Source organism: Phalacrocorax aristotelis, chromosome 1 (genome assembly GCF_949628215.1).
Source record: "Phalacrocorax aristotelis chromosome 1, bGulAri2.1, whole genome shotgun sequence".
Classification (NCBI taxonomy): domain Eukaryota; kingdom Metazoa; phylum Chordata; class Aves; order Suliformes; family Phalacrocoracidae; genus Phalacrocorax; species Phalacrocorax aristotelis.
Window position 1 is genome coordinate 158,438,418 of NC_134276.1, and position 16,703 is coordinate 158,455,120.

The following is a 16,703-nucleotide window of genomic DNA, read 5'->3' on the forward strand; positions in this document are numbered from 1 at the left end:
CTTCAGGCTTTGCTGCTGCCTGTGGATTTGCAGCCTGGTGCAGTGCATGTGCTGAAGGAAACTGGGTAGCAGTCGTGGAGGTGCTGTTCACAGGGAAGGTGGCTTAGGGCACAAAAATGCCTCTGAATGGATCTAGCAAGTGATAGAAGTAAATCCTATAGCTCCGCTTTCATCTTCACCATAGGCGTTTACAGCATAGAGAAAGTTTGGAGAGGTGATAATTGCTCGGGGAAGTAAATGGCCAGGAGAGGGCAGCACTTGCTCACGGCATCCAAACTGTTTTCTACCAGCAGTGCTGATGTGTTGGCAACTGTAGACTTTTCTGTTACCACAGCTCTTTGGCTGATTGAGAGCTGTAAGAATCGGTTTTCTTGTAGGAGGTGCTTTGGGTTTGGTACTAGAAAATAGTTGAATAATTGGATTTAGACTTGAGAAACAAATGTCTGTTATCTTTGATTAAGCTAATATCTTTCACTAGGTTGGAGGAGATCTGGCTTTAGTGACCACTGTTAAAGGAGGTTGAGAAATTATTTGTGGACAGAAATCCACATAAAAGTGTCAGGATTAAGTTCACAACTTTTCTGTTGCACGAAAGTGTTAATGTGGCTCTTAATCCATTTGCTTAAGTACCAAACAGCTGGATTCCACCTTCACTTACAGACTTTTATTACATTTTGTCACCCCCTGCTGGTATAGATAAATACCTGCTCACAGAAGAGTAACTGCTGTGGGTTATTAAGTCTGAGGAGGTGGTTGTTGGGGAGGGGGCGTTTAAGCAGCACTGTACTGACTGTTTGATCACCTTCTGACAATACTTGCTAAAATTATCCCACTGCCTATATGTATTTTTTATATTCTAGATAAGGTTATGTAATTTTTCATTTATTTATTCAGTAAGAGGTTACAGTTGTTAGAAGCTCTTGGCTGTAGTGCTTTTCAAAGATTTATATTTATTTAATCCAGTAGCAAATTAGCTGCACCCACTTTAACTATTCTGAATGTTCCATTCTTGACTGGTGCTTAACTGTACTCATGAGTGGTCATTTTCCTTACCTTTTCTTTAATGACATGTGAATTTTAGGGATCTTCTGTCCACTTTTGATGAGTCTCCAGCTGGAAACTAAAAATCCCAGATAGTCTTTTGAATGGATTCTTAGGCAGGCACCAGGCTCTGATCTTTCTTGGGCATTGCTGTAATGTGGTATTGCTTTGTTGTATTTAACTACTAGAAGCAAGGTTACAAACGCTATAGCCCTGAAACTGGAAAATCCATAACTTAGGGATCTCTGTGTAGCCCCAGCTCTCTCACATGGCAGTATTATACGCAGGAGTTTTGTTGGAAAAGCAAAGAGAATAATTCCTTTCTGCTGAGACCTAAGCCTTGGGGCTGGGTCTTCCTTGTTACAAGTAAGCATTCTGCTTCTTGTAATATGGAGATACACATCTGCAAGGGGCAAAATTAAGCTGTGCAGACAGTCTAAGGTCTGAAGTTTTGGTTGCCTTTGCATCCTTAACTTTTACTGTAGCAACTGCTTGTATAATTTCCAGTTAAAAAATAAACTGAAAAAGCAATGACAAAAATCTATTGCTCTGCATTTCCTCCCAGACCAGCATCCAGACTGCAACCAATTTCCACAGACGCCTGTGTTTTGAGTAAGAAAATGACTAGTAATTGATAGAGGGCTTCTACCCAGTGTATGGGCCAGCTAGAGGGGACAGTTTTGTCAGGGACTATCTGAGAGTCGGTGGGAGAAGGTTGGGCAATTTTGGATTGTCTTTCTCATCCCAATAGCTTTAAATGGCCTAGTGTTCCTGCAAATGACTTAAGATACAGGTCAGGTACAGAAAATCATTGTCACTTTATAGGAAAGAAAGCAAGTATTGGACATCTATGATCTAATGTGGATTTAAAACTACTGCAACTGTAAAGCACGGGTGTACTAACATCCCTTTGACATCTTTGTCAAAAGCAAGGGCTGTGAAGTAGAGAGCATTGCAGATACCACCCACTGACAGAGCTGAGGCCTAAAATTCACAAAGAGCTGCCTTTAACTAGAATCTAAGAGCACTTTCGTGCTTCAGGCATGAGTCATAGTCACATCTTAGCTGCATGCTAGGGCAGGACCTGAACATACACTGTTCCCCATCCTTTCTTTCCTTTCTTGGTGAGGAAGGAAACCCAGGCGCATGAGCTGTGGGGAGGGGTGGAAATAGCATAGATCTAAAGGCCCCTTGGTCTGGATAGCTGGGGGGACTGGACTGTGTAGGGACACCCTAAAGGGGGCATCTGCCTTGCCGTTCATCCTTATCCGTAGTCTCTTCTAAACTGCAGACTTTGTTCTGCTTGCTTTTCTGCCACCCAGACCTGTAAGGATCTTTGTGATAGGCATATTCAGAGATTTAACAGCTAGTTGTGCTGAACACCTGTAAGTTGTGGTTTTGTGAAGTTTACCACATTGACCACAGCTCACTGAAATTTGAAAGGCTACAAACAGTGTGGTCCTGGCACTGTTCTAGGACAGACTTGAAGTGTGTGCTCTTCAGATGTGGGGAAGCGAGTGCTTTGTTGCTGTGCTAGCTTAAACGCTTTTCCCTTACCCCTTCTTCTTGAAAGTGACAGAAGCATCTGTGCAGCCCCTATATATGTAAACGCAGTTTTTGGTTTGAAGTAGCTATATAAATTGGATGATTTTGCCCCCAAAGTATGTATTTGTTGAGGTTTTCAAAGGGCTGTTAACTGCCTTGTAATGGGAAACAGACACAACTAATTCGCTTCCTGCTTACTATGTAACACTGCTTCATTAGTTTATATCCACATGTAACCAGAATAGTATTTAGGATGTCCTGAGTTGACCTGCAACCCCAAGAGACCTCTGTTTTAGCTGTGTGTCTGTTATGCACAGGCCATAGGGCTGTGCGAATTGTGCATAGTGGGTTTTTTGAATATGTTGGACTGTGAGCTACACACACTTTACCTGGAAGGCTCAGACAGTTTTAGGTAGCAATGAGTGTTAGAAGAGGTGCGGAATATTTGTGTAGTACCTAAGGGTGTTTCTGTCCTGAAAAACGTCAGGGTTACAGGTGTGGTGGTACTGCTGCTTTTGCAGGGAGCTCCCTACATTGCCAGGAGTTAGAGCTGTTTTAAGGTAAGGGCTGATTTTCTTTTGGGTTTGTGACCTTGATTCAGTAGACTTGAGAGGGTCCTCGGAGCTGAAGTAAATGAAGGTTGCATGCTGCACCAAAACTGGTTGGAGAAGGAAAAGAATTTTAAGTAACCTAGGGGGACTTAAGTTGAATTTTACGACCTGAATTGCTAGGTGAAGTATCTTTAGTTTATGTGGGAGTTATAAGGAGCTGCTCTAGGACCTGCGGCAAAAGATCTGAACAGCAAGTTGGGTTTCATTTTTACAAACCTGTGTTGGTGTTGGAGCCGGTAAGATGCAACTCTAGAGGAACAGCTGAACGGTGGTCTTACTGGATCTGCAGAATTACAGGTTCCCATGGCTGCAGTTTCATAGCTCGTATCTCTTGAATTATGAAAAGCTCCAGTCCAATTCTGTCTGTGATGTCAACCTTGAACTTCCCTGACATCTTTTTAATCCAGTCATCTGCCTGTCTCCATTCTGTAATTTAGCCTGATGGACTGCAGAACTACATTCTAGGGAAGTGCCATGGAAACGCCTAGACATCATCATTAAGACACAAGCTGGGGGAGGAGGAACTGCTGGGCTCACACTCTCTTGTCCACACTCTCTTATATATACATGTGTGTGCACACATGCCCATGCACACACACATTTTGGGCAGCAGGCACCTCCCCAGTCCTAGGGAGCAGTTGACCCCAGCTGGACCACTTTCTCCCCCTTGAACTCAGGATGATCTGAAGATTCTGAATGTTTGCTTTGACTTTGTTTTATGTCCATTGACTACTAGCCTTCCAACCATGCTCTTCAACAGCCTCCTACCGTCTCCTTCCCCATCCTTTCACTGCTACTGTTAAGTTACCCCTCTGCAATGTCTCTTTCCCCTCCACCCCCTCTCCCTGCATAAAATTATCTCTTTGTGATATTGCCTTCCAATCAAAAATAAACAAGACATTCTGTCTCCTGCTTTGCTTTTATGTTAATTCCCTTTCCCTCAGCTTTGTCCTAGGAACATACAAAGTAGGAATGGGTCCTATGCTTTAAGTGTCCTCAGTGTTTCTGTAACACAAGCAACAACCCTGGAATATTTTGTTACTATCCTAGTGATGTTACAGGCTAATTCTGGAGTACTTTTTTGTTGTTTGTTTTGGTTTGGGTTTCTTTTGGGGTGTGTGTGTGTTGTGTTGTAGAAGTGCAACATCAGGGCCAAATTTGCTAAAAATGAAAGTGTGTTAAGATTACAAATCTATGTGATACCAGCATGGGCCTACTGCTTGCTCTGTTAGAGCTGCACATACGTGGATTTATGTACGCAGCTCTGCCCATGATTGTTGACAGTACAGAGGAGAATAAATGGGTTTACTTTTAGGCTATTTTATCAACACATCTTTTTCAATTGTTTGCATAAGTTTTTAGTCATGACTCATAAATCAATTTCCCCCAATTTGCACTTATCTAACAGTACAACATATATTGTTTGGAGGCAGATCCTAGCCTTTCCCACACGCAAATTCAGAATTCTCAAGTGAGTTTGTTGCTACAGACTTCAACTAGAAAATCTATGTGGGCATAACGATGGGTCCAATTCTCATCTTGTTGTTGCCAAACTTTTGATCAGAGAACTTATCAAGTTAGAAGAAATCATCAACCCTCTTTAATTTTCTGTGTTTTTTTGGTTTTTAATGGGTGGAATAGCACAGTAAAACTACAAGTAGACTTTTTCCCCCCGCTAGTTTTGTTCACTTTTTACATGGCTCTTATGATGTGGTTGCCAACCTAAAATTAACCTGCTGGACAGAAACAGGGTGGTATCAATTCAGCTTGCATCTGATGTGCTTTAGATAATTGTATTCCTGGTATACGTGCCTATAATGGCACAAGGATTCCCATAATAAAATTTTGTTCTTCTGTAGGCTAAGTGCAATAATTATATGAATCCAGTTGTGTTTCCCAAACTGATTTGCTGGTCAGCTATTAAGTCCTAGACACATGGAAAATTACCATTGTGAAGCTTTCATGCTTTTGTTGACTTTATGAGTCTGGCTCTCAGGTCATGAGGGATTATAACTTCTCTGCTGAGGTTTAACTACTGTGTGACCTTATTTAAAAGGATGAGGAAGCATGATAATATTTGAAAAACAGAAATCTGAACTACAGTAATATCACATGGGCGAATTTTGGTTCTGAAAAGAGCCTTGAGATCAGAGCGGTGACTACTTAGTGGGAACAAACTATGATGAAACATGCTTATCTGGTGAAGTAACTGTGTTTTGATACGGCACTCCAGTCTGTTCGAGATGGTGGAATTGTGATCTGTGCTTTGCACTAAAACAGGAACGTTCTCACACTGTTACGGGTGTGTGCTACTTTTGCACTGCTTTTAATTTTTAATAAACCACAAGGTGAAGAGACAGTGTTTTAAGTTAAAGGAACTTCAACCAACCACTTTTGTTAAAAAAGAAAGAAGAAATGAAGGAAAAAAGAAAAAAAAGCGCTGGATACTTCACAATTAGAGCGACAGTTTTGCAAGGGGATAGCGTTAGTTAGGTGTTAAGCAACGTGACACCTAAGGAAGGCAATAAGAAGGGAAGGTATCTGTGCATTTTTGAGGAAAGTATGACTGCCAGTTTTTAATGAGAACCAGAATACTAGGGTCTACACAGGCCATTATTTACAGTGGTCTTTGTGGCAGGCAGTTTGAAGAATAATATGAATGCAAACCTAACTTCCTCAAAAACTTCTGAGAAATGTAACTCAGCCAGAAGAGGTTTAGTGAGATTATTCCATCTCTTGATATGGCAGAGCTCCAGGCAAATGTGTGAAGGGGGGAGCTTTAGCACCATCTGGAATCCACAAAGGCCTTCACTGCTGGCTGCCACCTTGAAACACTTATCGATAGAGAGGTTTTTCTAAACCTGTTAAGCGCTTTCTTAGTTTATTAAGCTTTTTCTGCAGCATAAAGTCTAACAAGGTGTCCAAGAATCAGGGAAATAATAGAATGGCTTTCAAGTGGAATTGTGTGGTGAAGTCATCTGTCAAATACAGAGAGCTGCAAAGGAGGTAAACTGTAAATGTTTCTCAACTAGGACGTGCTGCATCACAGTCAAGTGAGTTTGTGACATTGCTTGTGGTAAGAGACCATGTGTAATCTTTTAAGAGATTTCACCTTCCTTTATTTATTGTAGATTCTGACTTGGTTTTCATTGTTATACACGTAGGGTTGTTATTACTTGGTATTTTTTTCTTAAGCAAAAACATAGAACTTAACTCCTGTCAGTGAAGAAAAAAAGGCTCTCCAAAAAGTGCGTGTGTGTTCCTGCTGCTTATCAAGATTTCCATTTAACGTTCTTCCATAGCTAGAATATGTGCTGCCAGTGCCAGATGGCACAGTTTCTTAGAGAAGAACTAGGTCTTGCTTAGTAGTAACACAGACAAACAATACCAAATTAGCATAAGCAAATGTCAGTGAGTTAACATAAAGCCTGTGCTATGTCTGTCTTTTCTTCTCTTCCTAGGCCATGGGTGTTGAGAGTGACCAAGAGATTGTACAAATGATTGGCACAGAGGAACATGTGATGGCTGCATTTGCTCCTAGTCTGGAAGAATGCCAAAAAGCTCAGATTTTTACACAGATGCAGGTGTGTCTCTTCACATGGCCAGAGGCCATAAAATTGTAGAGACCGTGGGCATTGACCACTTTGCTGTGTCAGCAATTGACACACAGTTTGTGTTTTGAGGTTTGTTTTTTGGGGGTTATTTTAAGCTGAGGGTTTTCAAGGGGGAAGGACTTCCCAAAAGTGAGCCTTTGCTCTCATTGCCTAACTGAAAAAAACACCGAAGTCAAGAAATGCTTTGTTTTCAGAAGCCCAGGGTTGTGTTTAAATGTATGTGACAAATAGTGATGTCCATAAGGTTAGGGGGTTTTGCTGAGGACGATTCCCATTTTTTTAAAAAGTAATTGCATGCCCCACTTCACAGAAGCCCCCTTGGTGTGGACACGACCCTTTCATCATGAGTAGATGTTCTCCTCCAATTCTAATCTCTTGTATAAAGCCCACAGTAATAGCCACACTCCGTCCTGCTAAAGACTTGCCAGAATTCTCTTCAGCTTTTTTAATTAGCCAAAACACAGGCCATTTTGCTGGCAGCATTGCCATCAAGTACATAGTGATCTGCTAGAAGAAGCTTTTGAAGTTTAGTCTTATTTCATCTATTTCATTGTAAACTTTATTGAATCTTTCCATGTGTGATGTTAAGTGTTGTAAAGTGAACATCTTTCTAGTTTGCATCTTTTGGGGCTTCTCAGGGTTAGAGGTAACATGAAAGTCTTTCTAATTCAGTGTCAGAAGAGTAAAATGGTGATGCTGAGGAACATAATGAAATCTGAAGCATCCAGGAAAAGAGAAAAACAGAAATACAGAAGTTACTCTGTGCAAGAAATGTCAAATGAAATAGAAATAAAGTTAGCTATTTGGGGAAGAAGGTAACAGATGGAAAGGATAGTCTGCCATTTACTGGAGAGGGTAGTTCTTTGGCATAGGGGACATGGCTTCATTTCCAGGCAGCAACTTCCTGTGTGGACCTGTATAGTTTCTTTGACTCATCTGACACTGAATTCTGCAGATTGATTCCATTTCTTGGACAACGGGTAAGAGACTAAGAATCCATTAATCATTGCAAAGTACTCTTGGAGACAGATGTAGACACTACACAGTAGCTTTTGTGCCTATTAAACAGTGAGTGCCACCTCACAGTTTAATATCTGAATGAAACTTAGCAAATACACAAAAGATCTGGAGGTGAAAAGTCAAATTAAATAAACTAGGTATCTTTGGAATTTATATAATCCTTTTTCCTATGTATCTGCATTCCCCTTTCTTTTAATATTGTAGTAATCATGTTCTTTCACCACTTCCCATTCCAAATGTTATCCACATATGATAAACATGATGTATATTTAATCATAATCATGTAAATTTTCAAGATTGATTTTTAATTAGCATCGTGTTAGGTATTTTGCACTTTGCCTGGAGTTTGCATCATCTGTGGCAAGTGGGATTGCACTAAGGAATACATACAGATTTCTCTCTGTGTGTATATTTGTGTAGGTTACAATTCTGATACTAACTCAAGTTAATTTCCCCCTTGACAGGCATTGAAGTACATTGGAAATAAAGTACGAAGGCAAAGGATGTGGGGAGGCCCAAAGAAAACAAAGATGGAAGAAGCACGAGAGCTCCTAGCATCAACTATTCTGACCCACGTTCTTGTACGTAACGTTTGTTTTTTTTAACTGGAGTAAATTTGTGTGGTAATTCTTGTGTGAGCTTTGTTGGAAGGGAAAAATGTCTGATTGCTTTGTAGCTGAGGTAAAGTAAATCGTCCTCAAAATAAAGGGGAAGATCTGAATTGAGTCAAAAGTAGTCTTTATGAAATGCTGTACCATTGAACTATTATCATGATACACATTTTTTCTGCATAGCCGTGCAGTATCAGATCTTAGTTGATATTCTCATGTCCTATACCTTTATTCTGATTTGTTTTCATTTACTATCTGTTTCAGTCTCACTAATGTATGTTACTTTTAGTGGTTTTTAAGAAGGTAAAGTGCACAAATCCCTTTTGGAACTCCTTAGTCAGCCCAGATTACTCATGGATTTAAATGGATGTGTTTGTCTGAATGAGGACTAAGGAACTGACCCTGAAACATCAGTATGTTTTTTTGTTTTTGTTGTTTTTGTTTTCATTTGCAGGTGAAGGAATTCAATTTTCGTGCCAAGTGCATATACACAGCAGTGATGGTGCGCAGAGTAATTTTGGCCCAAGGAGAAAATAAAGTAGATGACAGAGACTACTATGGAAATAAACGTTTGGAGTTGGCAGGGCAGGTGTGTGTTTACTTCAGAGTGAGGTGCTCTTTTGGGGTTTTGTTGCTATCTGCTTTTAAAAGATACATTACAAGGAGTATCCCTGTCTTCCTGATTGACGTGGTTTTCCTCTTTTTTTTTTCTCCTCTTTTCTGTATTGACTTACAGATATGCTTCCCTGATTGAGACTAATAAATTATATCCTCACTTCTGTATTGCCTCTTTATAGCAGATAAAAGGACAGAGTGGTGTAAATATGGCATCAGTTCTAGTTCCATTATAAGACTGTTAATGCCAACAAGGAGCAAGGCAGCAGTAAGATCCATCTTCCATTGTTCCCCTCTAAGCAACTGGGTAAGGGAATAAACTGGGACCAAGTGGGTGCCTGCGTGTCAGGTCCAGGCTGTCCCACTATGGAGAACCCAGCTTGTGTAGCAGCTGACAGAACAGCCACTCAAGCCTCCTGTAATTTGGAGAAGTCCATAAGATTGTTTATTTGCTGTCAACTGCCTTTCCTAGCCTCTAGAGTAGTGTGAATTAACAAAGTCAGTGGTATAAAGTTAACTTGAGCAACACATGAAAGTGGATTGCATGGACTTCTCTGCTTGCAGGGTTTTGGCACTGGAGGTAGAAGCAGTGACAAAGGGCTGTGAAAGAGGGAACGGTTTGAGGTGTCTGACTGGCACTGTTCTTTTGCAGTTCACAGCTATTGGCCAAACTATGTTCTCATAATGTAGTGGGAATTTGCTTATCATGTGAAGTAATTGCTTAGTTACTATGGCATGGATTTTTCCTTGGCATATGTGGTTATTTGATTCATCAATATAGATCAGGATTGGACTTTTGGTGTGCTCTGTATTAACTGAAGTTGGAATTTTGGCAGTCAGTATCACCTCTGGTTATTGATCATGCATCAGAAATTCAGACAAGTATACATAATGCACCAGGTTGGAGAAACTGTGCATCTCTGCTCCCCACATCATTTGTACTGAGATTTCTGTTGCAGCGCAAGTAACAATATCCATTTCTTTTTGTTCATATCGAGTGGGACTTCTCATCTTATTGAACTTTAAGATGTGTGGTTGCGTATTGTCTCATTCCTATTCTGCTTCCCACCCTGCCCTTTCCTCCATGCACACATGTGAACAGACACACAGAGCGTACAATCATTTCAGAGTAAAAACATGTGCTTTGCTTTCTAGTTTTCTGAAGAAACTAAGATGACACTCTTGAACACAGTCTAAGCACAAATACAAGGAAAAAAATCCTCTTAATCTGTTAGAAAAAAATCCTTTCTTCAAATTAATATGTTGACTGTTCATCAAACTCTTACAAATTGTTGTTTTTCTTTTCTTTCAACTGTTGTTCAAGTGTGGTAAAGCAGGAAATGTTTCTAAAGTGTAAGGAGTAGTAAGAGGACATTAGTGCAATATTCTAATGGGGCAAATATTTTAAGCTGTAATGGATTTATTTGGTTTCTGCTGTAATGTTGTTGCTGTAGTTCAGTAATCGGTAAGATTAGTTGTTGCTTCGTCATCATATTGTTCTTATTTAACTGGATTGAAGGAGTAGTTTGTTTTTTTCCTAATGTTTTTAGACACAGAAAGAAGAGCAGGTAAAAAGTTTTCTACAAGCCCTAAGAAAAAGGCCTCTGCTCACACAGGTGTTAACAGCCAAAGTAATTTTAAATTAACTGGGAAGAGGTTTTAAATGTAGAGGATCATCATAACAAAGCCAATACGTATTTTTTCTACATCAAGGAGAACTATGCAGGGGTGGTTGTAACACTTGATTAAGAGTAGTTCTGGCTCCCTTGTTATATCTTAAAAGCTGTTTCAAACTGAACATTTGAATTCTTCTCTGCACTTTATCAGTGTAATATAAATTGGTTTGACTTACAGACTAAAAAGCGTAGAGATTTTTTGCCAGTTTCTGAATGTTTGTGTTTAGCTAAAGTTTGCATGGATAAAATGGTTGTTGGTTTTTTTTTTTTTTAATGCTAGCGTGTTCCTGGAATAAAAATCCTGTTGATTTAAAATTTGCATAAAGAAAAAAAAAGAAAGGATTCCCATGTGAGGAGAAAAACATAGCAGTCTAAACAATGTAAAGACATAAAAGGCATTGTGTTTATAAAAATGTGTGAAAACAATAGCTGCTAATTTCACACCCCATGGGACAAGAGAGTACGAAATGTGCTTTAGCTTTAGATAACAGAGTTGTATCCACTAGCCAAGCTGGTTTACAGAGCTTTCTCTTAGTCTTTCTGCCACTAGAGGCTCGGTAGGCCAGGTGCCAGCTGAGGTGTTAGCAAAACCTACCGATTTCAGGCTTAATCTTTTCACCTACCTTTTCTCTTTCCTTAATGTGTTCATTATTTGCTAAGCATTACTCTGTTCTTTGTCCTCATTTTTTTTTTGTTTCTAATGCAGCTTGCTTTGTATGGGTGAGATATGGAACAGCACCAAAATCCGGCACCCTGGAAGGCAAGGGATTTCTACCCTGTGACAAAAGAATACCGCCTTGACTTCAGAGATTGCCTAATCCCAGCTGTTCTGATAATATAATTAAGGCTGCCTAATGTCTTTAATTTTGCAACCAGTTTGTGTGAAAGGGAGAATTTGGCACTCTAAAGGCTTAAACGCTAAATAGCAATCTCAAGGCACCTAATTAGAATTCTCTGACATTAAGCTAATTGGTGAAACTGTATTTCAGCAGCTTAACTTCTTTATTAATTTTTCTTAGGATTTTCAATGAAAATCAATTGATGAGCTGTCAGTATTTTTTTTTCTTAAATATGATTTGCTCTTTAGTGCTCCTGTCTGAAGCGGGCTGAAAGGCCCTGGACTAACTATGAAATCCATTGAATATTATCACTGGCATTCCATCCTTTTTCTTTAATCTCTTGCTCTTGACCTAAATAATGTGGTTATTGCAAGATTCTGCTTTGCCAGATAGTCAGAGCTCTTACTGACCGAGAGTCTGTGAGTAAAATTAGCAAAGTACAACACTTTTCAGACTGGCAAATAGTAGCAAGCTGGTGTACTTGGAGTATAGTTTACTTTATTAGTTCAGAGAAGAGGAAGGATGGCGTGGCTTTATATTTATAATTCCTATGGCATGTGGAATTAGCAGATTTTTGCAATTTTATGATCAAAAAATCAAATATGAAACATTTTCTGAGTGAATTTTTTTAGATGTTCTGTTAAATGTTTTGTTAAATGTTTAAGTCCTGCTCAAACCTGTTGAGATCAAATGTATACCATGATTGATTTCAAAAGAGTCTTGTTCTTACTTGACAAGACTATGAGACATCCTAAAACTGTGCACATTCCTTTCTTTTACTTTTTCCCTACTTCTGAAATACTTCCCTTATAGTCTAGGTTTTGGAGACTCCAGTGCATTCTCCTTCCTAATACCATGCTTCATAAAAAATGCTTTTATTTCTGATGGAAATGTGATTTAAATGAGCTGTGACATTGCAGGTGAGTTGCAGGTGACTGGATTTCTTTTGACAGTAGTGAGAGGGTATCACCTTGTAAGTGTTAATGGCACTACATGCATCAGGAAGGGAAAGAGGGTCTACAACACCTCTCGTGCCAAGGCCAGGTCTAAAAAAAAACCTACTTAACCAGTTTTCAGCAAAAACTCTCAGTCCAGAGTGGAAATAGGATTCCATTTTTGTCAAGGGCTAGCATACAGTGTGTGTTATCACTGGTTTTACAATTTAGTGACCGAACACTAAGTTTCCCTAATGTCTTGTAGAGTAGACTATCAAATAATCCATTCTGGTTCTCTATGAGGGCCAGTGGGAGTGTTTTATTGCAAATCAGATGTCTGTCTTGAGTTTCCAGGTGTTATTTGTTGTTTTTTTAAATTCTTAAACAGATTTGTGATGCCAATGAAATGCAGAGCTTATAATTTAGTTAGATGCTTTACAGTGTCATTTGCCAAATGCTTTGGTCAGCCCAGCTGGGGCAGGTAGGTAGCAGAAAACAAAGGAAAGCTAGTGGCCCATCCCAGTGATAGAGGCGTGAGCAGTTTGCTTTCTTGTTTCCAGAACAAAAGTTGGGACTATGTCAGATGGAGACAGTTAAAATTCAGTTTAACTCTGCACATACAGAAATAAAATTGTACAACTGACTCCAGAATGTCTTAGCTTGTGGTGGCTGAATACCTAGCTTGTTCAGCCCTACAATGCTTTGTACACTGGGAACTACCATTTCTGGCATTGGTAGCTGCTGCATTTTTAGTTCTTCTGACACTTGGAGCTGCTGTAAAATAGAGTCCCAGGACAGGACTGCCAGGCTTTAGAATTTACACTGCTTGCTTGCAAAGCTAATCATTGTGAACACTTAAAATGTGTCATGCAATTCAGATTTAAGTGTTTTGCGAAGCTATTGGTGTCTGCAAGGAGGGGTTGAGCAAACTGCAGAAGCAAAGCAGATCAGAGAGAAAAAAAAGATCACTGACTTTGGTAGCTTTTTCCTTTTATGGCTATTTTAAGAATTGGAAGTAATTGATATACATATACAGGGAAAAATGGCTTAAATTGCAGCACTTCTGAAGGCTTATATTGCTGGGTTTGTTGGTTGTTTTTTTTTCAATTCAGCTGTGTTACGTAGCTTCTTTGCTTAAACTGTAAACTTTTTTCTTTTTTTTTTAAGAGAGAGATGTGGAAGAGCATTGCGCTTTCCAGATAGTAGCACTTCTAGAAAAGGATGGCAGGTGTTGAACCAGGTGGACTCTCTGTGGGTGTAGTTGGTTTTCCATAGACTGTGGTTGTCAGAAAGTAGAAGGATAAAAGTGTATCTGAGTGAGGAAGCGGCCTACATAACCTGAGATACATCTTGCAGCTGTCAAGAGCGGAGGTTGCTTCTGGGTCCTGAAAAAAGCCTCTCTTAGTTCTGCTTGTCCAGAAGCAATGGTAACTGTGTACCTTTTGAGCTTCAGTCTGGTCTTGCAAACCGCACTTCTTCCAAACTCTGCACTGCCGAGTTGCTTCCCCTGAGGGCCCCTTACAGTCACTTGCATGTCTGTCTCGTCCATTTTAAGTAGCTCCTGGGAAGGGGCACTTTAAACAGCCTTTTTCACTTTTCATAAAAGAATATCTCAAAGTGACTCTTCACTTATTGCTTTACTGCAGTTATTCCATCCAGTATTAGAAGCAGTTCTTGCCTCCAAATCTTTTGTGTAATTCAGGGTTGTACGTTTAGGGTATTAAATCTTTAAAAGTTTGTGACTTTAGGAAGGAAGAAGTAGATGGACTGGATTATAATGTAGCAGATTAGGGAAAACAGTTAGCAAAAGGATAGTGTAGAGATGGATGGGTATGCTGAGATACTGTAAAGGAAGGATTATAGCAAACCAAAAAGACATAAATGCATAGGCTTAGACCATTCTTCTACTTAATTTGCTTTGTTTTATGAGATAATTTATCTAATATTGCACTTAAGTTTTTTTTGTCTTCTTAAATTAGTGAGAAAAATATTGTTTGAGAAACAGTATATTTTGTAACTGACAAGAAGTAAAAAGGTAGAAATATTAAACGTGTTCCCACCCCCCCATTTCCCAGACCTGGAGAAGTATAACTTTTCCCTTAATCCAGTTGTTTTGTATTTCCAGCTTCTTTCTCTTCTATTTGAAGATTTGTTCAAAAAATTTAACTCTGAACTGAAAAAGATTGCTGACCAGGTAATCCCCAAGCAACGTGCAGCTCAGTTTGATGTAGTGAAGCATATGCGTCAAGACCAAATCACCAATGGCATGGTCAATGCCATCTCCACAGTAAGTGTTTTTGCTTTCTTTCTATTACATAAAGTTTTTCCACCATAGTGAATGATGGAAATGTGTATGTTTTCTTCTGATGATCTTTGATCATAAAAGCAAGTCTATTTAACATTCTTTATAGATTGAAATTGGAAAACTCTGTTGTGGGCAGGGCTTTCAGAATTCACTGAAGAATCATTAATCATCAGATCGCTTTTTATTTCACCATTTATTTCAAAGTGATGTTTTAGTGTTTCAGAAGGAACGGTAGAAACAAGAAAATTTAAAATAGCAGTCATGTTTGTGATTAAACAACTTGCTGTCTTCTAGGTTCTACTTGACTCTGTGGTTCATGGTATTTTTTATGATCTGGGAGGGGTAGGCAAAAAAAAAAGCTGAATTTTGAGCTCTTTAAGGGCAGTGTCTTTTTAGTTGCTAGTATGAGCAAAATTGCAGCATAGAAATTAGTACTTGTCTGCTAACGATACTGAACTCTTTAACAAGGAAAACTGCTACATGCTGTATTATTGCAAAAAAAAAAAAAAAGCCCATAATGAAGTTTTTTAATATTTGTCTTGGTTAGATTTTAGCCTGTGTCTGCCTTCTACTGGAATGGGTATTTTCATTCATGCCAGTGGACAAGAACAAAATTCAACTACTAACTTTGTCTCTTACCTCGCACATCTGCAAGAGCAATTTGTGAGATGGCTCCTGAAATCTAGCTACTAGCTTGTAAATTACTTTTGAAATCTGTGATTTTTTAAGAAATTAGATTAGTCTAAGTATTTTAGTAGCTGGTAAAAATTGTGCAACTTAATTTTGAATCTTTGGAACTCTTGAGAGGGCTTTTCTGCCTAGCATGAAACTGAGGTTTTTCTTCAGTTCTTGTAAACAAAATTAACTCCACAAATTGCATCCAAAACCACCAACAGTCTGTTACTTACAAATCCCAGTGTTAAAGCTTATCACTATTTAATTTTATGAGTGCCCCAAATGTAGTTAAATCTCTACAGTGCACGTAACCAAAACAATTGACAGATTTGTTTCTCTAAATGCTAGTGCTTTCTTCCAGCCGGTGCCAGTTTTTCCATTTGGGCTGACAGAGATAAATCTGCAAACTATTCAGTACATATTGTAAAGTCTTCCTTCTTCCACTATCTTTGGACTTTTTTTTACTGTCACATAAGCAGTTAAACACCATCTGCTCTTAAGCATTGAAAATAATTTCTCAGGAACAATGCCCAGTGCATACTATTCAAGAGATTAAGCAAATACCATAAAAATCATTCTTGGAAATGGCAATCTCCAATCTCACCAGAATGCTTCAATGATAGTCTCAAAGAGCATGAAATAACTCAGCGGATTCATAATTACACCAGTAGCATGCAAAAGAATTCGTAGCACTACTGCATCAACTGGACGGTGGTCTTCAGTGATACTTGCTATAGGTTGTCGTCTTACCCTGGAAAATACTAGAAGAGAGGGTGGGTCAGGCAGTAATGCCACAGGCCTAATAGACATTTCAGCATCTGCAGAATCATCTGATGCCACTGATGGAGCAACTTTCAGTTCATAAGAGTTTTCACTGGCAAGTTCTTCACTGGGAATGGTCTCACAACAGTCCTGGCCCCATTTCAGGTTATTTTGGACAATTTTTTAAGGAGTCAGTCTGACACTTCCAAAGCACAAAGAGCTTTTCATATTATTTCTTCAGGCAGTGTGTTTACCTCCCCTTTTCTCCAGTCTTTGAGATTCCACGGTCTTCTGGGCAGTGAAGAAGAAGCCACATGCTGGTTTAGACTACAGATGTAATAATTTCTGGTGTGAGGAAAAACTACTCATTTACTGTATTCTTCCACTTATATTCTGATAACTCCCAGTCCTCAAAGAATGAAATGGTCAGTGAGTGAAGCCTTCCCAAGAAGGC

General features: G+C 39.2%; 1 protein-coding gene across 1 annotated transcript in view; it reads left to right on the top strand.

Annotated features, from left to right (window-relative positions):
* Nucleotides 1–16,703, top strand: part of POLR3B (RNA polymerase III subunit B) — an 81,080-nt gene that overhangs the window by 15,370 nt on the left and 49,007 nt on the right. Inside the window, exons 10-13 of the mRNA XM_075075487.1 lie at nucleotides 6,659–6,781; nucleotides 8,296–8,412; nucleotides 8,897–9,031; nucleotides 14,633–14,794. Of these exons, the coding sequence (XP_074931588.1) occupies nucleotides 6,659–6,781; nucleotides 8,296–8,412; nucleotides 8,897–9,031; nucleotides 14,633–14,794 (537 nt within the window). The remainder of the gene's footprint in view (nucleotides 1–6,658; nucleotides 6,782–8,295; nucleotides 8,413–8,896; nucleotides 9,032–14,632; nucleotides 14,795–16,703) is intronic.